At 37.8% G+C, this 26,737-nt stretch overlaps 1 protein-coding gene across 23 annotated transcripts in view; it reads left to right on the plus strand.

The window, feature by feature from the left end:
• The window catches only part of Trpm3 (transient receptor potential cation channel subfamily M member 3), an 814,506-nt gene that overhangs the window by 584,198 nt on the left and 203,571 nt on the right, over positions 1 to 26,737 (plus strand). For 16 of the 23 annotated variants that reach the window (XM_026389224.2, XM_026389227.2, XM_026389223.2 and 13 more), the window contains exon 7: positions 20,692 to 20,866. In XM_026389224.2, coding sequence (XP_026245009.2) covers positions 20,692 to 20,866 — 175 coding nt within the window. Of the gene's footprint in view, positions 1 to 260; positions 336 to 20,691; positions 20,871 to 26,737 lie in introns of those variants that run through there. The other 7 variants (XM_026389215.2, XM_026389216.2, XM_026389217.2 and 4 more) reach the window with 2 other exon arrangements.

Consider the following 26,737-nt stretch of genomic DNA (forward strand, 5'->3'; position numbering starts at 1 on the left):
ATTTTAACCCCCTCACTATCCTTAAGCTGAAACAGAATTATAAAGGATTTTTCCTCCAATAAAGGGAAGGTTGATTTTAAAAATCTGTTTAATCTTGACTTTAAGAAATGCTGCGTGATTCTTTGCATAGGTCTGAATGTGCATTGTGAGTTGCAGTCACACTTATAAAATATATACAAATTGGGTAAGCCATCTGCTTTTAAAAAATGTGTATCCAACCAGTGGGTTGTAGAAATTTCAAAGATTTTATTTTTTGACAGGATGCCTGCCGTTTTTCTCTCTTGACTCCCGCTTGTTTTATTCATTTTGGGGTAGTTGCCAATTAGACCCCATTGGTAAGTATAATTAATAGACAACTTGAATTTCCTCTTAAACACCCAGCCAAGAAAGTTAACCATAGAAGCCTTCATTTCCTTTTAAAATTCCTAACATTATCACTTCCTATGGCTGCCATTTATCTCTACCTCCTAAAGTCATCCAACCATATCAGAGACTAGTGACTCCTCATGATTTGTCATTCCAAAGCTGCCACATAGGAGAGCTTGGCAGCACTGCTAGGATATTACCAGAGGAAGGAAGCATTTACTTATGATCCAGGCATTCTGCAAGGCACTTTTATATATGCTGTCTCTTTTAAAACATTCAAAAACCTTTCAAGTAGGAACTGTCTTCCTTTCTTAGAGTTGACAAGATGGCAGCTCAAAGAGATTATGTCCTTGTCTTAAATCCATTTAGTGAGGCAAATGGATGTAAACCAACACTGGTGTGAATCCAAAACCTCGCTTCTTCCATCCACATAGGAAAATATTATCTCATTCAAGAAGATCCCCTTAAATTTTGTTAGCTTAGAATACCTAATGGCCATCATTTCAATAACCAGTTGAGCAGCTCTGTGCCAGACATGGGTCAAGCATTGGTTTGGTCGCAAGGAGACATCAAGCAGGACTTTGGGAAGAAGATGGAGTAGAACAATAGGAGGACAAAGTGGGTGAGGTGATGGGTTGGGGTGCAGGCAGTCGGAGCTCCTGATCGTGTCCTCATGGCTACAGTCTTTCTTCATGTGACTCGTGGACTTCCCTTTGTCATCCTATGCCTGAGAATATATGAAGGAGGCTGGGAAGGCAAAGGGACGTTCAATTGTCATCACTGGCATCTTTTTTTGATCATTGCACCATCATCCAATGCATTGGGATAACCATGACATGATATTTTCCATCATTGAGCCCATAACTGTCCCATGAGAGGGATAACAACTCTATGTTAAATTCATTGTAGAATTTTATCCAGGGATCTTGGGAAGTGGGAACAAGTGACAGACTAATCGAGAAACTTCAAACCCTGTGACCTGAACAGAAAATTAATATTTCTCTGAGCAGGCTATGTGTCTATCGACATCTTACTGTCTTCTGTGGATGCTCTCATCTGTTCAGCCCAATCATGCAGACTTTCTACTGCCTCGACCAATCAAGACCAAATATCAAATTGCAGATACCAATTCATGATCATTTTGCACAAGACTGTGAAGACTTGCCATTTTTCAGATGCTCTCAACTGACAATGTTGTTCAATATTTTCTCTGCCGTTTAGAAGGTTGACCCTCTAGAGAATAATTTGATGAAGAAAACAATCTAAATCTTGCCTTTTCTTCATTTAATGGAATGACTTGACTCAAGTCAGCTGTGCATCTTGCAATGCTCATTAATAAGAAGCCACTTTATCAAGATAATGAAGTCAAAATCACTCTGAGGAACAGAACAAATTTTAAGAAAAACAGTTTCATGGAGTCTGCCTATCTTGTTCATCTGACTCTCTTCCTATGCAATCTGGGCATTCTCTCTTTTTCAGCAACGATTTTTCCAAATTGGAATTATTCAGGGATTAAGACAATACTTATCAACAAATAAGTCTGAACAGGGAAATTCTCTACCATTCTCATCCGATGAGGTAGACATTTTTACCTGTAGGGAAGAACTTTGAGATCTCTTTGCAGATTAGAATGATTTAGGTTGCAAATGTTTAACTAACATTTTTGATCTCAAGTTCAGAAAATTAACTGTTGTTTATCAGATTCTTATCAATATAACAGAGACTTTCCTGAAGGGATCCAACCTCATCCTTGTTTCATTGCTAACTGAAAATCCTTCCATATTTTTCATTTTTTTTCTGGCTTCTTATTCACCATAATATCATGTGGACCTTCTGTCCCACCCATTCCAAAATACTTGTAATTTTTCTTAAATAACTCAATCCATCAGATGAATTTCTATTCCTTTTTGATATTTGCTAAAATTTGATCTTCTCCCATTCCTACCTGTCCCGAGTCTCAAAATCAAAAATCTCTTTGCCCATCCCAATCCCTCACTTCCTCTGATTTTAATAGACCCACATTCACCCCTTCTGCTATGTTCCTATGTCACTCTGTCATGGCATCTAGTGTCTGCCCATCTTCTTGCTCTGTCCCCCATCACATGTAGATCGTGGATTCCTAGAGAGCAGGGCATGTCTCTTGTCCATTTTTGTCATCCCAAAAACTTAGTACAGCATCTGGCACATCCCAGCAGGTGCTCAATAAATGACTGCTGTAAATATTAACACCTGGTTTTCCTAGCCCAATTTTTAGTTCTGGTTTCTAATTTGATACAAAAATTGTAATAGAGCTTAGATATTAAAATCTAGAAAAGAAGGACAAAATGACAGCAACATAGATTCACGGAGGAAAAATAAATGGGAACACGTACAAGCAAAGACCATCATCATGCATATTTCTGTTTATTAGGCATGAAAGCATTTAGTCTGGGAAATTTTAACTGTGTTCCTATGAAATCATGATTGTTGATAAATCATTTCCATCTTATGAGAGTAAGAATATTTTTTTTTTGTAGTATCCGTTGCCATCATGGCTTTGAGTATTTCCACTAAAATGAATAAGATAACTACTGACTTTTCCCCACTTATTCAAAGTGACAATTGCCAGTGGCTGATTTTCAATCTAGATTTTGATCAATCTATTGGGTAGAAATTCATACTCACTTTAGAGGAGAAAAACATAAAATAAATGGGAAAACTTGTGCTGAGAACTTTTCTGCCATAATGAACAATTTTACAGTGAGATATATTTAGAGAAGATATGGTATCTCATTCCCTGGGGATCTAGAAGAAAAGTGGGCTGAGATTTTTAATTTGCTTAAGAATGGCTAAGGCCAAGGAATTTAGATAGGACCTTCAAAGTCCCTTCCCAAGGATTTTATAATAATTTGTTGATCCCTTCAAAGTGTTTGTAGCATTTCAAGCCCTTGAAACTCATGGATGTAAAAGTGAATGTAATTCAAATAGACTTGAGGAATGATGAGAAATAATGTTCCTGCTTGTCACTAATCAAGCTGCCATCATTTTATTCTTCTAACCTTGAACCTCAGCTCAATATCCTTGAGCCCTGAGGGGGAAAACTGACAAAAAGAAAATAGGAAGTTTATGCCCTAATAATGGCCAAATTAACAGATTTTTTTTTTCTCTTATGCCACCCATAGCTACAACAAATAAGGAGCCCTTCCCCTCTCTGAACAGGCTGTCCCTGTTCTGCACTCGAGGCCAGATTTCAAAAGCTATGCCGAGTTCTGCATGCCACAACCCAGCAGGCGAGGCAGACACTCAAGTCCTAAAGCACAGGCTGAGGAATCAGGGACTCTAACAAGCCTTGGCACCTCTGGAACCGCATGGGGTTCTGTGGGAAATCTCTGCTGGAAGGAGGGAGAGGGAAAGAAATGGGTGTGTGCCTCTGCCAACGCAGGGAGGCGAGGACTGGAGTCAGCTCCTCCGGTCATCAACCAAATTGGAGCTGAACCCACCCTCATTAGCAGCATTTCTCCTACCCAGAACCACACAGGGGGCACATATTGATTCCACTGCACATTAGGATTTATTATGATTCATTATGAATCCTGGTGGAGACTGGGAAGCAAGCAGCAAATTGAACATGGCAAACCCACATGAAGAGTTTAGGGAGGAGGAGAAAGTTCACCCTTGTGTTTCTAATCTCAGGTTCTGTTTTCTTGGCATACATGCATGGAGCAAGATTTGTTTTGTTCTATTCATGTATTTGTTCTCATTAGTCAAGAACTGTTGTAGCAAGTATAAATTATTCCTCCTCAACTTAGGTATGTAGGAAATAAATGTCACACAATAAAAATTTTCCTTAATTCAAATAAATCTAACTCCAGGACCCTTTCCATCCAGGTTTCAGTAAATTCAGTCTAATCTTTATTAGGATTCTCACCCTACTCCCTCCATGTTAATCCGTTTTCCATCACTACAACAAATACCTGGGATGATCAATTTATAAGAAGAAAAATTTTATTTAGCTCATAGCTTTAGAGGTTCCAGTGTATGATTGGGGTCCTGTGGTGAGGCAGTCTATCATAATGTGACCATGTGGAGGAGGAAGTGAGAGGATGAGAAAGAGATTGGGAGTCTCAGAATCTCCTTCAAGAACCAAAGTGACCGAAAGACCTCACTATCCCCAAACACACAGATGTTTGGGGATAGTGAAGATCCAGACTATAGCCCCCCACCCCCATACACCCATACCCTTTTGCTCTCACTCCTTCATTCCTACAGAGCATTTGGGAAATTGGGAAGGACATCTTCCCTCAGCCAAGGTTACCACTGATTGATAGAGTCCAAGTCCTCTTGATCTCTCCAAGCTGTGTGCCTTTGGTGTTCATACCAAGTAAAGCCAATGGGACTTTTTTTGCTGCCACTGACTCCCAAGGCTCAGCAGCCTCAGTTCAGTATCTCACCATGTACTTTGCAGCAGTCACCCTCAAATGGGATCCTGGGGTCATTTCCACCATCATGGAGCTTACACATTGGAGAAAAGGACATAGTAAATAGGATGTCAGATGAAAGCAAAATATATAGTGTATTGGATAATAACAGGTGCCAAGGAGAGAAATGAAGCAGGGAATGCAGAAAAGGTGGTGCAAGGAAGGGGCTGCAATTTTAAGTAGACTGGTAGGGAAGACAAGAAGGGCCAAGAGGGCCAAGAACTGAGTCTTGGAACAGTGTAAGTATCACAGGTAGATGAGTAGGAATCAGGAAAAAGAGATGAAAGAGCAGCTAGTCAGGTAAGAGAAAAACTAAGAGGGCAAACTGTCTGTATGTCCAAGAACAAGCATATTTGCAAGAGGAAGGAATGGCCAACTGAAACCATCAGGGATGTTGTTAAGTCTCTTTTTGGATTTCTCCCCTATCTCACCTACTCCCACCTTTCTCCATCAAAGAAACTGCCAGATTTGGTGGTGGTACACACCTGTCATCCCAGTGACTCAGACGGCTGAGACAGGAGATTATAAGTTTGAGGCTAGTCTCAGCAACTTGGCTAGACCCCACCTCTTATTAAAAAATTAAAAGGGCTGGGGTTGTCACTCAGTGTTAGAGTGCCCCTGAATTCAATCCCAGTACCAACAACACTTGCTTTTCTCTTCTTCCCCTTCAGGACATTAGTGAGCTTTGGGGTTGTGGTATTGGTGGTGGTAATGAAGAGCTCATCTTCAGGAAAGTTCTGCTTTGCAGTAGCTCTAGAGAGCACCACAACCCTTGCCTAAGACAAGACACTCCCAGTGGTCTCTTTTGAAATGAAGGGAGGGAAAACCAATGGCAAACAAGATCCATTTAGTAGCTCAATAAATTTTCCTAGAAAGTAAAAATTAAGTATATTCTCTACTTCTAGGTAAAGCACTAGGTAGAGAATATACTAAATACCTTTGCAGGCAATTTTCCCCAGTACTGTGAAGCCCCTACTGAAATAGGGTGAAGTGTTAGCATATTTAATTTAAATATTCCCAAAGAGCTGGGTTTAGGGGCTGAATTGCAAGAATGATTATCTTCTAATAGGGGCAATATCTCAATAACATACAAGTAAGTTGTCTATCAATTCTTGGTTTACAGGATCAAATTTTCAACTTGGACAGTATCTCATGGATCACAAACACATGCAGGGTTAACAAACAAACAGATGTGGCCTTCTATGAATCATTTATTTACCACATTAGTTAAGCTCAGGCATGGGGTGGACATACCATAGCCCATGAGCCAAATCCAGGGCACCATCTTTTTTAAAAAATATAAAGCTTTATTTCAGTATAGCCATGTTAATTCCTAATGTAGGGTCTGTCTCTGGATGCTTTTGTGCTCTGACTACAGAATTGAATGGTTGCAAGAGGCCATCTGGCCTGCAAAGCTGAAAATATTTACTCATCTGGCCTCTTACAAAAAAAGTTTGCTGATGCCTCCTTTAGACCTTAAAATAGACTGCTGAAAACCTGTTGTTCATGAATGTTTCAATCCCACTCCATGGACTTTATTTGTTCTCAGGCCACATCAATTAAAAAAAAAAAAAAACAGACAAAAACTCTCTCCCTACAGTTTTATGTCAGGGCACTCATTCTCAAAGTGTGGTCCAGTGAAATCACCTGAAAATTCCTTTGAAATATAAACGTTCAGATCTCCCTCTACACCTACCGATCAGAACCTGTGGGAATGGAGCCCAGCAGTGTGCAATTTAATAGCTCTTTTAGGTGATTCATCGGCAAGCTAAAACCAAGAGCCATTGTTGTAGAGCAAACACTGAGAAGAAGAGCCCATGATTTGAAATGGTGATTTCTACCCACCCCTTGCTACAATAATTCTCAATGGGCAAACTCCTTTTTGCATACTAGAATTGGCATTTTAAGAACATCCCTTATAGTGCTACTTTCTTATTGGTAACCTTAGGATAGCCCACTTTGTAGACAATGCTATTGGCAGTTATTATTGGAGTTACATGGTTATTTGGTGCCACAGTCGGGAAAAGCCAAGTAGCTGTTTCACACAGACATGACAGAGTGAGATAATGAGGTTAAATACTCCAGTGATTAAAGATCCAAAATACCCATTGCATGCCTCTGGGTCATAACTGTCTCCCAATTCCTCATCATCATGCACGGGATGCATTTACGTGCTATAATGTAATGAGGCATTTATTTCCAAGAAAAAAGTAGCAGGGTTTATTTCCAGCACCATCAAGGATATGCTAGAACATGAGAAAAAAAGTTTCCCTTGGTATTTGTCCACATATAGAATATGCCAGGTGCTGCTGTATTGTTGCTCTTTTCCTTTGCTTAATGATCTACTCCTTCCCTGGAGCTCCATCCCTCCCTGTGTCTGGAGAAAGGAATCGCTCTGATAATGAACAGCTGTGGTTTAGATGCAGCTAGAAACCCCGAAGCCGGGAGTGTTAACCTTTTTAAGCCAGAAAGTGATGCAACGGGGAACAGTGAACAAACACAGGCCTCTTTTTAAAAATATCTGAATTTGCCATCAAGTTTTAAAAGCTACCAGAAATGAGTTTGAGACCCTATGATATGAGTGAAACAGAGTGACCATACATACTCTGTCTGGTTTGAATTAAGTAGCTCAAGCTCATACCTGTCATATCAGAGTAATTACCAATGATGACCCCTCCACAAAGGTGTCCTGGTGGAATGATAAGTGTGATATTGTCCCCATAGTGCATAAAACCAAATGAATAGAGCACAGACTCTAGGATTCCTAGCAGATCTCTGCTTGAAACTCAATTCAGACAATTACGGGTTGTGTGAATTCTGCAGTTTATTCCTTACCCCTCATTTTCCTTAACTGTAAAATAGGAATAATAGGATCTCTATTATAAGATTGCTGAGCAGACTGAGAAAGCATAAACTACCCGCCTGGCTGAATGTCTGACACTTGGTAGGTGCTCATTGACTGCCCCTTCCCTTAGGGAAAGAGAAACTGCCTTTAATCAATTGTCCCAAGGCAAGTCACTACACTTTTAATTCTTCACTGCAACGCAGAAATTCATAAGCAACCTTGTTTTTATTCCATTTGTAATTTGTTTTTTTTAACATGTGGCCAGTTTCTTTATAAAAACTATAATGACATTTTATTTTTTCCTTTCAGAGAAAGTCATATTTTCACTTAAAAAATAAGTCCAGATTCCCAAAGTAGAACCAGAAGCTCAAGTTTGTTAGATTCTATTGCAAAGTAAATGGCAGAAACAGAAACGGCAGAATTGGACTCCACAGTGTTGGAACTTGAGGAGGCCCAACACACTACACCCCATTCTTGACAAGAATCAAATTGACTAAGAGCCACTGCAGTCAGGTAGATGGAAATTAAAGTATCATTTTTATTAGTGAGGACATTTTTATGTGACTTAGTGTGAGGGGCAAATGTATTTGCCTACCCACTTCAGCTCCTAAAGACCTTCACCCAGATCACTGGTCCCTGGAGGCAAAGAAAGAAAGCCAAATCCCCTTCAATGAAGAACTTGTAGTAGTTCTAGCCAATCCTTGGTTTATACCCAAAGGACTTAAAATCAGCATACTATAGAGATGCAGCCACATCAATGTTTATAGCAGCTCAATTCACAATAACTAGACCCAGGATGGAACCAACCTAGGTGTCCTTCAGTAGATGAATGGATAAAGAAAATGTGGTATATATACACAATGGTGTATTACTGAACTTTAAAGAAGAGTGAAATTATGGCATTTGCCAGTAAATTATTAGAGTTGGAGAATATCATACTAAGCGAAATAAGCCAATCCCACAAAACCAAAGGCCAAATGTTTTCTCTAATATACAGATGTTAATTTACAATAAAGTGGGGGACACTAGGAAAGAATAGTAGTACCTTAGTTTAGGTAGGGGAAAGTGATGGGAGGAGAGGGGAGGGGATGTGGGGATAGGAAAGATAGTAGAATGAAACAGATATCATTACTGTATGTATACATGTGACTGCATGACCAATATGATTCTGCAACACGTACACTCAGAAAAATGAAATTATATCCCATTTATGTGTGATATATCAAAGTGCATAAATGCATTCTACTGTCATATATAACTAATTAAAACAAATAAAAATAAGAAATAGACAATAGATGTGGAGGATGTAGCTCAGTGGTAGAGAACTTCCCTAGCATGCGCATGCACGAGAGAGAGAGAGAGAGAGAGAGAGAGGAGAGAGAGAGAGAGAGAGAGAGAGAGAGAGAGAGAGAGAGAGAGAGAAAGAGAGAGAGAGAGAGAGAGAGAATAGCCATATAATCAGTTGTTGAATGAATTCCCCATACAGATGAGAACAATAGAAAAGGACATGGGTTAGATATGTCACACTAATGGAGCCCCCCACACACACACAGAAATATGAAACATTGTCATCACCTTATCACCCTTATTTCTGAGGATTTAATCACAGTAAAGATTTGATCAGACCTGACATTACAACTTATATTTTGGAAAAGATCCCCAAATAATAAAATACAAACAATTCATCACTTTTTTTTTAACTTGGATCAGAGATTAAACCCACAATATGGCATCCACAGCCAGCCAAATAATTGATCTAAAAGAATCAATGCCCCTTTCCTTAGTCTCATGTATAATAACAGTAGTTGTTATTTTAATAACCTTGGGAGTGAACGAAGGTCATCCCCGGCCTAGCGCACTTTAGCTTCTAAAACAGATCAATCGCCTCAGTGGGATCAGAATTTGGTTTTTATTTCAGTCTCATAGATCCTATTCATTTCAACCAGAGGAAATAATAGCTTCATGGGCGTCCTTCCAGCAAGGGGGAAGAATGTAAACCTTTGTTTATGTCTGTCTCCCCAGTGGCTGAGACACTTTGTTCTTCTAACCAGGTCCATTTCTGAGAAATTTCACAGATTTAATTTAAAAGAGTAGGACAGCTGAACTGAAATTGGCTATTCCCATCCCTAAGAATTGGGTTTTGGGGACATAATCCAAATGGACAAGTGAAATAGAAACACCCCTTCCCCACCAAGTCTTTCAACATGTTCTTCTCTAGGTCCCAGACTACTGCTTAGGCCCAGTAGTTAAGGTAAGTAAAAGGATGCCACAGAGCAACCTAAATGGTTGTCACCTCCATTTTCAACAGGACATATCAGCAATTACTGAGGTATGCCAGTCAGTCCTTTTGTAACTATCAATTTATTCCTTTCACTCTGGCTATACTGTTCCCAAAGTACATACTCCTAAACATTGTACAGTTCTTATTTTATCTCCAAGCATTTGTTTGAACTACCTTCTCGGGGTAAGGCACTATGGGAACCAGCATGTTACCCAAGAGACTGGGGAATGTCGGTCAGAAGGAGCTCATAATTTAGCAGGGAGGGAAAAAAAAAGGCATTCATTAAAAGCAAGGTACAATAAAATAACTGCCAAAAGACAGTTTTTCTAAGTGAACATTGGATCACAAAGGAATGAAAATTTAATATTACCCGAGGGAGATGGGAAGGATCCTGGGAACTGGTAACATTTGAACCAGACTTTGAAGATTGAGTTGGAGTCTCTGAGGGGCTAAAATGAATTGCATCCCTCTCCCTCATCCAACTTCCAAACAATTTGAGAAATAAAAGTAGTACTGGTTTGAACCTAAAATATCATTTTGATTACTTACCAGGAATAGTGGGCTGATGTGGCTTTAGGTCTATGTATCAAATGGGCTTAATGACACCCCACAATTAGGCAGAACCCCAAGTGAACCTTCACATCCTCACCTGGCTGCACATCTTCAGGTCAGAGCCCCTGGAGGGCCCGGGAGATCTCAGGCTCCCTGCAGGCAGCATATGCCAAGGGAAAACCGACCTGACTGAGGTGACCAAACCCAGTGATTCTTTTCAAATATACCAAAGGGCTGAATGAGTGAAGGGGCAGAGAAAACCCAAGAATGTGCTTAGAAAAATACCCTCCTGAACCAGGTAAAGGGAAAGATACTCCTTTCTGAAAATTAGGATGACTAAGAGGAAGTCTAAAAATAATCCCTCATGGCAGATCATTAACATAGTCTGTTAAGAGAAGGGTCAGGGTGAAAGAGCTCTGGAGGTACTTGAAGATGCCAAGGAAGGCTGGGTTTAGAACAGGCGGAGCCTCGTAACAACACTGAAAGATGTGGGCTTTTCTCTATAAGCAATGGGAGTCCACTCGATTTTTACAGAAAGACAGTATTCATGAGTGATAACTAGCAGATCTGTGAACATAGTATGGAAGCAATTTCAGTAGTTCACTGAAAAACCAAGGAACACAGCTACTAGGTACTTGGCATTCTTGATTTTATGGAATTTTAAATCATATCTGAGTATTGTGAATCTCAGGTCAGTTAACTGACAGAAAATTTCTCATGACATAAAACATTGAGAATGTTGTATAGAAATAATTACGTCATCTGCCTAATGGAGGTGAAAGGGAGGAGACTGCAGAAGACTTGTCTTTGAGAACAGAATAAGTTTCTTACAGAAAGGAGGTCAAGAAAGCATTTCTTAAAGGGAAAAGAACTATTTGCATTTGGGGCTGGGAGAAGTAATTGCAGTCTCCCTGAACACAAAGGAAAAAAAAATTTTATAATTTGGGAAGGATGAATTGATACATGTTGCCAACAGCAACATCTCTCTCACCCCTATTACTTCCCTCCTTACCAGCTCATCCCTGAATCCTGGGTCTTCCCATGTTTTTGCTATCCATAATCCCCCCTGGCTGCTCTGTAACTTGCTAATTTTGCCAAGAACCTTGCATGGGATGTAGACATAGAGCCTGGCACATTTGTAATGGAGGGTTGGCAAGATATTATAAAGTAAAATGAGTTCAAATCACTCTGGTTTACCTTACATTTGAGAAGGCAAGGTCAGCCTTTTGATGTGTGTTTTGAAAAGAGTAAAGACTAAGACCATAGCTTTGTTTGGGAGAGGTTTATTTATTTATTTTTTTTTTAAGACTTAGATCACTTACATTAAAACATTCAGCTTTCAAACAATGACCCCAAAGAAATAATGCTGGCTTTTTTCTTTTATGAAAGTAATATTTGCCTTACCACTCTTGGGATTGAACATTCTCTTTCTATTGAAATGATTCTCAGGGATGCTGCTTAGACGGCCTGATAGTACACTGACATTAATAGCAGAATATTTCAATCAGAGCTGCCTGACCATAAGGGAATAACTGTTCCCATTGATTAAGTCAAAAACCAAGTTAGTTTGTAAGCAATTGAAGTTGGTTTATGGGTTTTGTTATTTGGCATTTACGTCCCTTTATAACCCACAGAATTCAAAAGACTTAACAAGCTGATTGAAGCAGTAAGGAGAAGGCATTTGGGGAGTGATACAAAAGGTCACTTACCCCAAAGCAGAAAGTTTTAGCCTTTTGGATCCAAGATAAAGGCAAGTGGCTTTCTCAGCATGTTATAGGTCTGAATGAGAAAGTGGTCAACTTTAGGAAAGCATGTTTCAAAACATTTGTCAGGGCATCCTTTTCATTTAATCACATAAAATTGCTTTCAGTTTTCTTCCCTATTTATGAATCATTTAAAGAGAAAAATAAGTTTAATAAATGTAAATAAACATCTTTTTACCTGTGTTTAACCATAAAGTCCTTTTTAAGTGCCAAGTTCTAAGTGCTATATAGTAACAACTCACATATGACCCAATGACCCACGAATTATATAGCTAGTCTGTGTGTCAGATACTACATAGAATATGAAAATACATTTTTGTATATGAATCTTTATCAAGCTACTTTTCTGCCCTTCTAGGAGGACATGCCTGGTTCCAGCTCCTAAGTTATTAGTTTGGTGAAATCTAGCCATGATCTCGGATTTCTAGTAGCAGGGTGTAAAATAGAATAGAGACACAGTAGGTGGAACTGGGAGTCAACAGGAAGCCCAAGATAGATGGAGATAGAGGCCCTTATAGAACAAAGAACAAGGAGATGATCCTGTCCAGAACTAGAAATGACCTCAGGAAAAGCTTCATCTGAGGGGCAAGATGGGTCAAGCTTCTAAAGTGTAGAGATGGTAATGATGGAAGTCCTTCCAGAAAAGTCCACTGAGATCAAGGCAAGGCCCAAGCACAGGGCCCACATTGCCAGGAAGGGAACAGGCAAATGTTCCAATCCGGGTGGGATGTAGGAAATGGTTCTGTTCTCCAGGAATCTGGGCTATTCAGAGGAAGGATTGCCCTCTGCCCTTGGGCATAGACTTCTGGGGAGATGAGATCTAATCACCCTCCTTTCTTTTGCCAAGGGGAAGTTTCTGATATGCCACACAGGCAGCTCTTCTTTAAGTGAGAGAAGCAGAGCAGCTTATCATGGCAGGTAAACAGGCTTCCAATGAAGTCATCAACCTTGCTCCAGACAAAGCCCCACCTGATACTGATAGATACTAGGCACACACCAGCACTGACCTGAATATTACCTTCTACAGGCACGCGCACATGCATGCATGCATGCATACACACACACACACACACACACACACACACACACACACACGGACGGAGGGGTGGGGGTGGTTATGCTATCCCAAATTCCTCCTATGCAAAAACCCCTCAAGTATAAGTACTCTTTCCTTGCAGGTTTCATACCTAGAAAAGTGTCCTTGGGGATTTTCAGAAAAGCAAAGCAAAAAGACAAGGCCTAAATGGAAACCAGCTGATGGTGGCTAGCACAGGATTCCTATGAAAATATCCAGGGCACTGGTAATAAAGACTGTTTTCTTGAACCAAGAAGAGCTGAAGCTGGGGGTGGGGAATGTTTGGTAGCAAATAAACACAAATTCACTCAAAAGTATATAAAGGGATATATGTCTATAGGAAGAGTTGGCCAGCCATGGTCCTCTTCCATTGTCTGCATCTCTCTCCCCACCCTTCATCTCTGCATCTGTGTCTCTCCTTCATGCCTCTCCTCTCTCACACATACCCTGCTTTCCTCACTCATTTGGATCATGTGATCTCTCCCCTCCATGATTCCCTTTGCTCCTGTTTCCTTCCTTCATGTGGGGCTTTCTGTGCCTTGATTCACCCTCACCTGGTATCTTCAGAGCCACTACTAATGGAGGCTTCACTCCCCAAAATGGAGGACCCTTGTAGCCCACCTCCCACCTGTTCACTTTGGGCTCGGATCTTCACACCACTTGTGGGAAGGCAAATGCATATATGATGACAATCTCTAATCCAATCAGGTTTGGAAAAAGACAAGTAAGGCTGCCCTTCAGGGCTAGGTGCAGGTCTAGGTTCTCAGAGGCTAGGTTCTCAGAGAGGAGTGTGGGTAAAGGGGCAGGATGAGTATTTCCAGCACATCCTCCACAATGACCTCTTCAAGGGCTTTCAAGATTTCTCAGTCAACCCACTCATCCAATTCCCTGGTTCTGTCCTTTGGCCTCTGGTTGCTGGACAAAAAAGCAAAGCAAAAAAGACAAGGCCTAAATGGAAACCAGCTGATAGTGGCTAGCACAGGATTCCTATGAAAATATCTAGGGCACTGGTAATAGACAAACTGCATTGTACATTCTGTACAGTTCTTGGGTTGGAAAATTAAGTTCCAGATTCTAAGTGTTGTTTAATACTGTTCAGCAGTATTGAAGACAGAGAATTTTCCATATTAATTAAATAGATTTCACATTTAAGTCTGAAGGATGAGGAATACCATGAACCATTAGTTTTCTTTTTTTTCCAGTCTGAGGGAGGTATTTCAATTAATCCAAACCCTGTATCTTCAGTATTTAGACAACCTCGTATCTCTTGTCACATTTGCTGAGAAGTCACATACCAAAATAAAATATACAGGCATGTTTGTTGTGGTAGATTGATATTAGCTTCAAATATGGGAGGACTGCATATGCAGGAACTCTTTTAAGTTAAATACCAATAAAAGTTGCCATAGACAGGTAATGACAGGAAAAGATACAGAAAAAATTCACATTATTTTACCTCTGCTTAGTCCTAAAGTGAAGCATCTTGTTACATGTGGTTTTATTTTGACTGGTTAATTGTTCATGAAGTTATTTATATTTCTAAATGCCTTCTTCAGCATTAATTTAGGCACAGAATGAGAACTTTCTTATGTACATATATAAATACACCACCAATGAATCTCTATATCATGTACAACCACAAGACTGGGGTCCTAATTAGAATAATTTATATTCCATGTATGTATAATATGTCAAAATACACTCTATTGTCATATATATCTAAAAAGAACAAATAAAAGAATAAGATATATTCTATGCTTGTATAATTATATCAAAATGGACTCTACTGTCATGTATAACTAAAAAGAACTAATGAAAAATTGTTATAGCAGCACACAGGATTGGTGCATTGGGTCTGGCAGTCAACAATTGGGCACATCACCAAAATTCACTAAAAAATATTTTGCTTTATTACCCATTTCTAAGTAAGGTCAGACACATTTCAGTTATTCTTTCTTGAATAAATAATGTATCCTACCTCCATAAAATAAAGGCACTATGCAAAATATCTGCTTCTGTAGAAGACCTAGAAAATATTCTGCTTAAAATAAGATGTATTTTTTCTTATGTGACTCATTTGTTTTCTAGGGCTTACTTGCTAAATAGTTCAGAGATTTCTAATGTTTCCTTCTACAAACATAGCACAATAAAATATTCTCTCTGTATAATATTTCCACAATTGTACCTGAATATTCATGTATTTACAAACTGGAGCCTTCCTAATTATAAGAAATGCTTTAGAGAGAAAGAAAAAAAATTATGTTGTCATTCTTAAATACAACTAATTACTAGCTTTATATCATTTTCTCTTACCATTCATCTGTACAGTAATTGCTGACGTCCACTAAGTCTGCCTAAAAATTAGTATCTTATGGGTTTACTTAGTTGTTTTGGCCCCATTATATAAACTAAATATAGAAGTTGGTGATCATGTTTCTATTAATAGACTCAACCATTGAATCAAAGACAGTGCTTTTTGAGGAAGAGGTTAGATGAAGAGCACTTGTTCAATGATTTTTAATGTTATGCAAATTATAATCACATAAGCAAAGCTGTGTAAAGTAAAACATTGACAAAGTTTCACAATACCTATTGTTTTGAAACATGAATTTTTCAAACAAACTTTTTAAAAACTAAGAATCACATAATCCCAGAGCTGGCAGCACCAAGAATTAACTGAGTTCCTATTATTGCTACAAGGCTTTAGCTGGTAAACAGAAATAGCTTCCCACCATCGACACAGTCCTGAGTTAGGCAAGGTCTTCAGGAAGTCATCTCACACAAAGTGGGAACCACCCTTTCTGAATGACCTGTACTATAATAATCATGATCTGTGGCCTGTGGGCATTAAGACTTAAAAATAATTTCCTATGCTGCATCTCCTGTAAAATAGGAACCATTTTCCAACCACAGATAAATGATCCCTATAAGCACTTTAGATCATATATGGTGATCTTCACATAAAACCAAAGCACTGGTTTGAATAAAATTCTCAGCTATTGAGGCATTTTACTGCAACATACCCAATGTTTTCACAAATGCCTGAACTGATCATAGATTATGATTTCATGTCAGAAGAGAGAGAAATTCTTTAAAAAACAAAGCTGTTTGGAATGTAAGACATTCTTCTGCTCCTGCCACCTATCTCCCTCACAATGCCCAACCCAGTCTTTGTTTAATCCAACATAGAAACTTTTCACTTTATTGGGAGTGCTGGATGAATTACATAGCAGTCAGAATGAAGTGTGACCAAAGTCTAAGAGGTTATCTTACACAAAGAACTAGGGCTCCATGTGTAATTAGAAAGCCTTAGGTCAACCTGGAATCCTGTAGAATGCAGCTGCTGAATCCATTATCCAAACTCACGTTTTTTGTGTGCTATGATGTTTCCAGGTCCAAAATTGTAAAAGCTGAAGAGCATGGCAGGCCTCTTGCCTCTTTTTGCTTAAAGCAACTTAAAGATTGTTCTAAAATTAAATTCTAATAGAATTTCTAAGAACTTCTGCAAGACTTTGGTTATAGAAGAAGATGAAAAATGACTGCAATCAAGTAAGGAACTAATCTACTTTTCCCCAAAATCACCCCCCCCGAAAAAAAATAAACAAGAATTTACACACACACACACACTCCCTTAGGGATCAACTTTTTTCCTGAATAATACATATTTTTTAAAATGTCAATCTAAATCACATTTTTTCAGGTGTGGGAGTTGAATTCATCTGTAAGTTTAGCTGAGCAAGATAGAATTTGTGAGGATCTTGTCAAAAGGAAATTATATTAATTTTTTTAACAGCATAAAGAAAATGGCAGTGAGCTATATTAGTCCTGCTACATATGCAGGGGATTCTCAAAATGTTTTCTTTGTGCCAATAAAAATATATTGTTCTTGGTATTTTACAAAGCTTTTGCTTACTAAAAATTCACATCCCACAGATTCTAACTTGTAAATTTGTGAATTTTTCCTAGAGATTTTTAGAATATCCTATGTCCAAAATATAATTTAGCAAAGACAGTTTGAACAGAAAAATCAAAGAAAAACAAGGAAAAGAGGGAGGGAGGAGACACATCCTGATTGGCTAAACCTTCCAGGTGAAGCACTATCAATATAACTGGTAGCAGTGACCTGACATAGTTCCCCTGGACATAGAATTTTCTTTGAAAACCCATCCTAGAACTTGACTCCATGAGCTGTACAAAAAACAAATTGATAGTTTTTACAGATGCATCAAAATATTATAATTTAGGGTGGGGATTTTTGAGGTCCATTATCAAGATATTCAGATAGGCTTCAAGGATCTGTGAACCCCCTTAAATTGCATGGAGGCATTTTTGTATCCATCCATATGTTCCCTTTTCTAAAGAAAGCGTTGCTAGGTCTCCTGAGATTCACAGAAGAGTGCCAAGATCCTTGCCTCCACAAATTAGGTTAAGAACCATTGCTTTAGGTCATTGCTAAACACTAGGTATCACTTTCTTTACCCTGGAAACAAAGGCTGAGTAAGAGAGATGTGACAAAAAAGTGTTACCATGCATTAGCAAGTTTAATTTATAACAAGTGTGGTATTTTTAGACCTAATCTGATTCTCTACCTCTCCCAAGAAATTTAAAAATGCTTTTATTTTAGGCTAAAATAGCTTTTATTGTCTATGGAATAAATTTTTCAATGTTTTCTCACTGAAGGAACTAGGAAGGAATTTGGAGTTATAGACATATAATTTATGAGAAAAGGGATACTATGCTCCAATTTTTACTATTTAATTTTGAGCTTTGTATTAATATACTTGCTTTAATTATTTTATTTTATAATCAGTCTCATTCCAATACAGAAAACCCTAACCTGAAAATGATTCTATGTTTCTAGAGGTTATAACATTTTCCAACATTGACAAATATATTGGCAGGAGATAAATTGGCAGTTTATTACTGTCATACAAATTAGCCTTTAAAAAAAAAAAAAAAGTCGATCTTTTGCATGGATGAACCCTCTCAAAGAGAGGACTTTTCCAGCCATCTTGCTTGCTGTCCTGTAGACCCTAACTGGAACATTCTAGAAAGTTCATTCTAGGACTTCTTCCTCCTGGAGAATACAGAGTGGATTATACTTGGTCTGAGAGTTAAAGTCCCACTAAATTCATGCTCAAGAGTCAGAATTGGGCAAATTTTTGGAGGAGATCCTAAAATGAATGTAGATATATCCGTTTTATATCAAACAGGAAAATAGCATATTATTCCTTGATAAAAGGCATAGGAGCCTGTGTTCAAGCAAAGCAAAGGGAGAAATAAAGTAGTATATATAGTATTTTGAGAAATACCTCATATCAGAATTTCACACTGGAAATGATGCCTTCTCTTCCAAAGTATATGAAAAGAAATACAAGTCCCTATATGGGTGGATATTTTTTAGGACACCAAGTTCTCTCCTAGAAGAGGTGTGCTCTACTCACATTTCAACTTGGCTTTTCGTCTTCAGAGCAACTTCCATTTACTTAGTGGTCATGGTCAGCAGCCATGCAAAAGTATCCCCTTCATATATACCCAGAGCTTGAGAGAAACCTAGTGTCCAAGACAGTAAGGGATCCTGGGTCAAGACAGAGCAGCAAGACCTTTCACTCCCTGACTGGGATTGGAAGGAATAATTCTCAAAACCTCACCATCCACGAAGACTCACAGGACCCCAGGTCACTTCTCTCCCCAGGTTCCTTCTGGAGAACAAGAAGAAATCTTGGCTTAATCAACAGGCATCCTTTTCTTTATATTTTTAAAATGTAGATTTGAACAGCACCCACTTTGGTGTATCTGGCATTTGGAAAATTCCCTTAAAATGAAACTCAAATACAAAAAAAAAAATATTTTCTAACTTAGAGTAGATAAAGCCCTGCAAGACTGAAGTACTCAGATGTTAAAAGTAAAACAGGTCACATAAGTCAAATAAGATCTCTAGAGCAAGAAACAGAATCCCAAACTATTATTTGCCACTGGGAAGCAGTTTTTTTGATATAAGATAAAACCACAGCAAAAGGGACTAAGGAAGAACCAGGTGACCAAAGGTTTGATTTTTTTTAAGTTCATATTTACAGAAATGGCAAGATTTCAATTTTATCTTTTTAAGAGAACTTTTAAGATGACCTTCTAATTTTTCTGTTACTTCTCAACTTCCTAATTATTCTGAGGACATAGGGAGAGAAAAATACAGTGTAAATCCAAACTGAACAAAAGGGAGTTATCAGTGAACGCTGATGATACTTGAAATGTCACTTGAAAATGAATTTAATGTCTCATTGTGTCTCATTTTAAAAATTTGTTCTTTTTAGATATACATGGCAATAGAGTGTTTTTTGAAATATCATACATGTATGTCAGACATTCATTTTTTTTTTTAGACCTCGTTGGACCTTTATTTTATTCATACATTTATATGTGGTGCTGAGAACGGAACCCAGTGCCTTACACATGCTAGGCAAGTGCTCAACCACTGAGCCACAACCCTAGTCCCATCAGATATTCATTTTTAATACTTCAGTTCAATACTTTAGCTTGAACTACACATGCAGCACTGATACAAGAATATTTTTACCTAAAAATAGCAATGTGCCATGGCTTGGAATAAATAGCTTAAAGATTTTCAGAAAGATCTGTGAAACCCCTTAATTCAACTCAGTTCACCAAATGTGTACTGATCACGTGCCTGGCGCCTTGCTCAGTAGAGAAGAATTTGACTGTGGCAGGTGCTGTGTCTCCTGGGGAATCAGTTAGGACCACCGTGCTGCTGAGCACCAGTAATCAAGCTGATCGCCTGTGGTCAGGATGCTAGACCTGCAATTTAGCCAGCAGTTGATTCAACCACCGCTCTGCAGATATTCAAAGTCTTTAATAAAGAGAAATAGTTAACATTTTCTTATCGCTCTCATAACTTCAGGAGGGTGGCAATTTTTAACTTGCCATTTTTTTTATATAGGAAATGGAACTACTGGATAGATAAGAGACTTGCTTAGGATTACATTTAGCTTCCAATCTTTTGGCTGCTGGCCCAGTGCTTTTTCTGTTAACCGGTTCCTTTCTCTCCCCTCACCGTAGGCTCCCCGCTGCAAAGTAGGGTAATTGGTGCCTTAGCTGACTTGTGCATCCGGACAGCTGTGGGGAGAGGGCAAAGTCAGATGGATGCCCTGGGGGTGGGATTCTGCTAATGAGTTTTCTGTAAATTTTCATTCAATATTTTATCCCTTCATATGTTGTCACCTCCCCTGTGCTCAGTAATTTTAGTTTTTGCTTTTTGTTTCTCTTTTTGTTTCTTTGGTTTGCTGGCTTTGTGTTCTTTTCTCTTTTTTCCCTTTTCTTTTCCTTTTTTAATGCAGGAATCGGACAAGGGGTTCCGGTGGTGGCACTCATTGTGGAAGGAGGGCCCAATGTGATCTCCATCGTTTTGGAGTACCTCCGAGACACGCCTCCTGTGCCTGTGGTGGTCTGTGATGGCAGTGGACGGGCATCTGACATCCTGGCATTTGGGCATAAATATTCAGAAGAAGGCGGGTAGGTAACCCCTGCAGCCTATAGTAGACCCAAGGGCAAAGCTCGTATTTGATGCTTGGAAAAGAGGGTGTGAGACGAGTGTTCCAGCAGCTCAACCAACACTTCACATCAGAATCAGCTATGGACAAATTGTCTAAGTGATACATATGGAGGGAGAGTGGTGGGGAAAATCAGAGGAACAGACCCTAAATGTCCCGTGAAATGATAAATTTCATGGATTCTGTACCAGACTACACTGATAAGAGAGTGAGGGGAAGAAAGGAGATTGTAGATGTGGTCATCTTTTCTCTTCCCTTAATTTCTCCTCCAAATAAGGAAAAGCAAGAATGGGGTTACAATACATGAAGCACAGTTAATCTGGACCAAATAGTGCAGGTTAGTAACCAAGTAAACCCTGGATGTGCAGCTTGGCTTCCAAACACCAGCATTACCAAGCTGCTGTACAAAACATTTGGTGAAGCCCATCATGGTAGCTACTCCGGAGACTGAGACAGGAGGATCGTAAGTTCAAGGCCAGCCTGGGCAATTTAGCAAGATCCTGTCTCAAAATAAAGGATAGCTCAGTGGTAGAAAGCACCTAGATTCAATCCCCAATACTACAATAAATACAGTTAAAAAGCATTTGATGGATAATGCTCTTAGGTCCTGATAGACTGGCTTGGAAAGTTAGGGGGGGAAAAATGGTAGCTTCTCTGGTCTTTTGTGAAATCCTCTTGAGTCACCTCCCCATGTACTTACCTTGGTTCATCTGCTGTCTAATGCTGCTTTCACCAGTCCAAAGCCCTCAACCCTGAAAGACTCCTTCACAGGCCCCCTCCAATCTGAGTTCCTAACTCAATGACTATTGGGGTTCAAGCATTCTTGCAGATATACAGATCAAAGTAACTCATGTCAAAGTATGCAGGAGTTTAAAGAACACAAGAAAGTCATTCATTTTTAAAGAACTTAATCCAATCACTTTTCATAACCACACAAAATTAGGAGCTGGGGATCTTTTATTCATGCTTTTTATAAATGTCCAGCAAGTGTCCTGCACTATGTCATATGCTGAGATAAAAAATGAAAATAACGAAACTGCCACCCTTAAGAAGTTATTGTCAATCTAGTAAATGGGTGAGCATATAGTTACCAAAAAATGACAGATGAGCTGACCTACTTCACAGGACACTCCCTCCTCTGCCTCTCCTATCCAGCCTTCCTTAAAGTAAAGAGACTTCACCTTCTAGCTCAACACCACTCCTCCTCTTTCCTTCCTATCTCTGTCTTGCCAGCTGCTCAGCCCTCCAGGTGAGCCATAGAGCAGGTTTACCTCATTAGTACAGAAACCTAAATATCTGAATTAAGGAATAATGAAAGGCATGGGGCTTCTAGCCGGACAATGGTTTTAGGCCTAAAGAGTTGATACCAAGAGAACCTCTGCCTTTTTTTAATTAAAAAATTATCCATATTCCTCAATTTTTAAAATTAACAATATGTCTTTTTCCAGAAATAAACAAGAATTTTATAGTTTTTAGCTTTGGCTTATTTTGTGCTTCCTAATGTTTGCAGATTATTTTATTGTATTCTTACAAAATAGATACAGATTTGCATTCAGAATGCAAGTTTCCTTTTAAAATGTTAAAGAAAAAAATAAGCCGTTTACCTCCACATTTCAGGCTTCCTAGGTCTATACATAATGAAAGCTGGAACTTAGCGTCTATTATTTATTATTATCTTGGGTTGTGTGTCTTGAAAATGTTCAAGTCTCCCATAAATTTGCCCTTCCTGTTCCTGTTTTAATATGGGAGAAATTTGATACATCTTATTGTTTGGGAGGTATACTAGATAGTTTAACATAGTAGACAGATATTCAGAGAAGTTAAATGGTTTTCTAAGACCACAACATACCTTAATCCTAGACTAGGATTCTTTCTAGGATATTATAGAAAATCACTGAAATGTGTTTTGAGATATGTGCTTCAGTATTTCTCATAAAGTATTTCAATGAAGCTGTGTTTTAAATATTTAAAAGCAGTAAAGGTATGCCCAGCTTCCTCTTTGAATTATAATTTTTTATTTTTTTATTATTCTATCCCAATAAAGATAAAACCAATGTATTCCTGGTTGCAACCAGTGTCCAAATTGAAGATCCCTATGTCATGGGGATCCCTTCCCCATAGAGGCCATCTTCCCCATTCCCAAAATCAATACTCCTAACACCATGCCCTTTTAACTTGGCAGTCCTACCTCTAATTATTTTATGGTTGAAATATGTGAAACCACAATCCCATGATGTGGAATCTTCATAAACATATGAACATGGCTATGGCTAATTATCAAAGAATATGAAGTATCTACATAAACTAGTACAGAGATAAGAAATATAATTTTATATTTTTATATTTTGAAACTTTAAATTCAAACCTTAATATTTACAATGCTTAAGAAAGTAGAAGCCTGAAGCTGTGTGTGTGTGCATGCACATGTCTGTCTATTCACATATTCTATATACAGATTCTCTATATATAGATATGAGAGAGAGAGAGAGAGAGAGAGAGAGAGAGAGAGAGAGAGAGAGAGAGAGAGAGAGAAAAGATAAAAATGTATTCCTTCTCCAGGAAAGCAGTGACAAATTTATCATGATAAATTAAGTCAGAATGTTCCTTTGCCATCTGAATAACTGCCAGAATTAATCATGTTTATTTAGCTTGAAAGGAAATTGTCTAGCCACATATGTGCAGCCAATTTTAAAAATCATTTCCAAAGAACATTATTTTGCAGTAGTGTGCTTTCTTTTTTGCTAAAAAGAAGACCTGGTTCACCTAGACTATATACACCAGGAAGGATTTCTTTGATTTCTGAAAAAGTTCAACATATTTGGACATATTTCACTATAAATATAAAAATATAACTGCACATATAAACAAATATGTCATTGTACATATAAAATTAGATATAGGAAACACACACATCCTATTTATGAAAACTATTTCAGGATTTAATCAGTATCTTTTCAGTTACTTTGGTGATATAATTATGATTTTAAAAATTGTTAATTTATAGGTTTTTAAACAAGACAGGTCAAAGGAGTGTAAATGTGTATATTCAGCTATATACTTTTTCATTTATATTCTTGGAGTAAAATTTTCACACCCTATGTTTTAACTTTTGTGTTCTTTCTGTTTTCTTTAAATTCCTTTCCAAGAACATGAATTTGAAAAGAGAATCAATTTGGAAGCAAATTATAATTGGCAAATCTGATTAGCTTTTGTAGAGATTACCTGAGGTAGAAAAAGACAGATCTTATCTATCACAATGCAGATGAGTTTGTATAAACCAAGAGACAACTGCAATCAAATTCTTATTTTTGTCTTTTTCTCCATTTCTCTGCAACATATACTACCTGAAAGAAAACCTGTTTCTCATCTGTCATGGTTTAGAATGAATCAGTAATCTCTTTCCCTAACTGATTTAATTGCTTCAGAAATATTATCAAATTGTATTTCTTAATCACAAATGACTAAATGCTATAAATGCAAAAATATTTATGCTACCCAATTAGTGTTAGAATTGCATAAGATGTTAAACACCAAGATCCCACTTTGGGTTGTGTTTGATTGGGTAAGACAAATAGCATTCATTGCCCAAAGTTAAGAACACTTTTCAGGCTGCCGTCTCCTGATGTTGAAATCAGAGACTCCTTTGCCTGATCATTGTCAGCCTCCAGTCTCAGACTGCTAAGTGTGGGTCAGTCCTTCATTTATCATTCAGGGAGAAAGTATTTTTGAAATGAAAAAAATATTAGTTTGAAAAAGACACCTGAATGCATATATGTTCTGAGATGATGCTTCTTGTTCATCAAAATTTTATCACCAATGTATGTTTATTTTAGCATCTTTGTCCTCAAAACAGACATCTGGATTTACCATTTCTAGACATCCTAGGATAAGAAGGAGAACCAGCTGGTAGCAGAAAGCCTTCAAGAATTTTAGTAGTCGGTTTATAATTTTTGGGAAATTTGGCAAACACCAAGAGACTGTTCACATTCTTATGTTCCAGTGGAATTTGTTTTAGATTCTTTGAAAAATAAATGAGCAATGGCTTCCTCATGGCAAAAGAATATACAATATATTCAAATACAAATTATATTCAAATACAAATTAGGCTTTCCTATTTAAAGGGAGCTTGATAAGAGCCCTTACATTTTTTGATGAGCTGAGGCAAAAGCATAAATGGAACATCACTAGAGATGAAAAAGGAAAACTATGTTGCATGACTTCCAATTATATAACCACAAAGTATTTGCAGAGATTTGGGGAAAGTTTCTCATAGAATACACATCAAAATGACCAAATATGGGAGAAAATCACCAGAAAAGTAGGAATTTTAGTAACCCTGATGAAGTCTCTAATCCCTGGGGTCTATCATTCTGTGCAATGATCATAAATGTTTTCTCCTGCTGCTCCAGAAATTTCCAGCTTAAGCTGAAGGATGGCAAAGCCCTGTTATTTATCCCTGTACTACCTGCAGAAAGTAATTGATCTTGATGGTCTGTGTTCCAGCATGATTTAAACATAATTGAAATGTCAAGTGAGAAAGAAGGAAATGGATATCAAGCATCTTGATTTCAAATGTCCATTTTAGTTTTTGTTAATTTCCTCTTGCATTGCCTCTTTTCTAGCATTTCCTATAAAAAAATGTCAAAACTTGATTTTTTTTTTGAAACTTTCTTAGAATGAAAGTAAGGAATCTTGGTAATATCTTGTACAGACAAAAAAATTACTAGCAGCTTTATTCATTAAAAAGCATTATTTTTGCAAATTTGTTTTCCAACTTAACATTCATGGGGTGCCTACTATGTACATGGAACTACAGGAAGATAAACAAGACCTGGACCTAGCTGTAAGGGATGATGTAATGGATACTAAAACACACAGACATGAATGCATGAGAGGGTCATGCATTCTCTGATAAAGGCACACAATATAAGAAGAGCACCAGGAAAAATGCCCATGTAGAGCCCCCCTACACACACAAGAACCCTTTCAAATGTGCTAATTGTCCTAAAAAATGGCAATATAATTGATTTCTCCTCTTCTCCTTTCCATTAAAATCTGGATCTAATCTGAGGGTCAGACGAGATGACAGAAAAGAAAAACTAATATTTGGTCCTCTTTTGCGTACTTTAAAAGTGATTCATTCTGAATAGGATTGCAAAAAGTTGGTAAAGAAAAATTATTTGAGCTGGTGTGGTGGTATTTTATGTGTTTGTGTGTCTATATACATATACATATATATATAGATATCATTACATTGAATTTACATATTTAAGTTCAATGTAATGAGTTTAATCCAAGAAATTTGTTTAATAATGTATAATTAACATAGTCATATAATAATCCTATTGAATCATAATTATTATATATAAATGCCTATATTATAGTTTTATACATACCTATATGTTTAAAATTGAACTGAAAACATATAGAAAGAACTGGCTTTCAAAATCAATCTATCAATCACTAGGTATTTTTGAATGTTTATTTTAAGTAACATGGGTACTAGAAAATGAAGCAGAACTTTCCTCAAGGGATGTGTGTACAATTCCATTTAAATTAATATAATAATAATTTTTAATTAAATGTTATAATTTCTGAGAAGTCAGGAGGTTCCACAGAGGATTACTGCAACTTTTGCCTCATAAAGATATGGAAATATAGCCATGTAAAGACACAGACATATAGCTACCTATGTCATTGTATCCAAACTCTACATTTATTTTGTTACAGTTTGCTCTTTAATCCCTCTATGAATTAAGTCTATGAATGAAGCATGGACTTTAAAAAACAATTATCTAGTTTAGGGAATAAAATGTCATGGAGGAGAAAAGTG

The sequence above is a fragment of the Urocitellus parryii genome, chromosome 4 (assembly GCF_045843805.1).
Source record: "Urocitellus parryii isolate mUroPar1 chromosome 4, mUroPar1.hap1, whole genome shotgun sequence".
Taxonomy (NCBI): domain Eukaryota; kingdom Metazoa; phylum Chordata; class Mammalia; order Rodentia; family Sciuridae; genus Urocitellus; species Urocitellus parryii.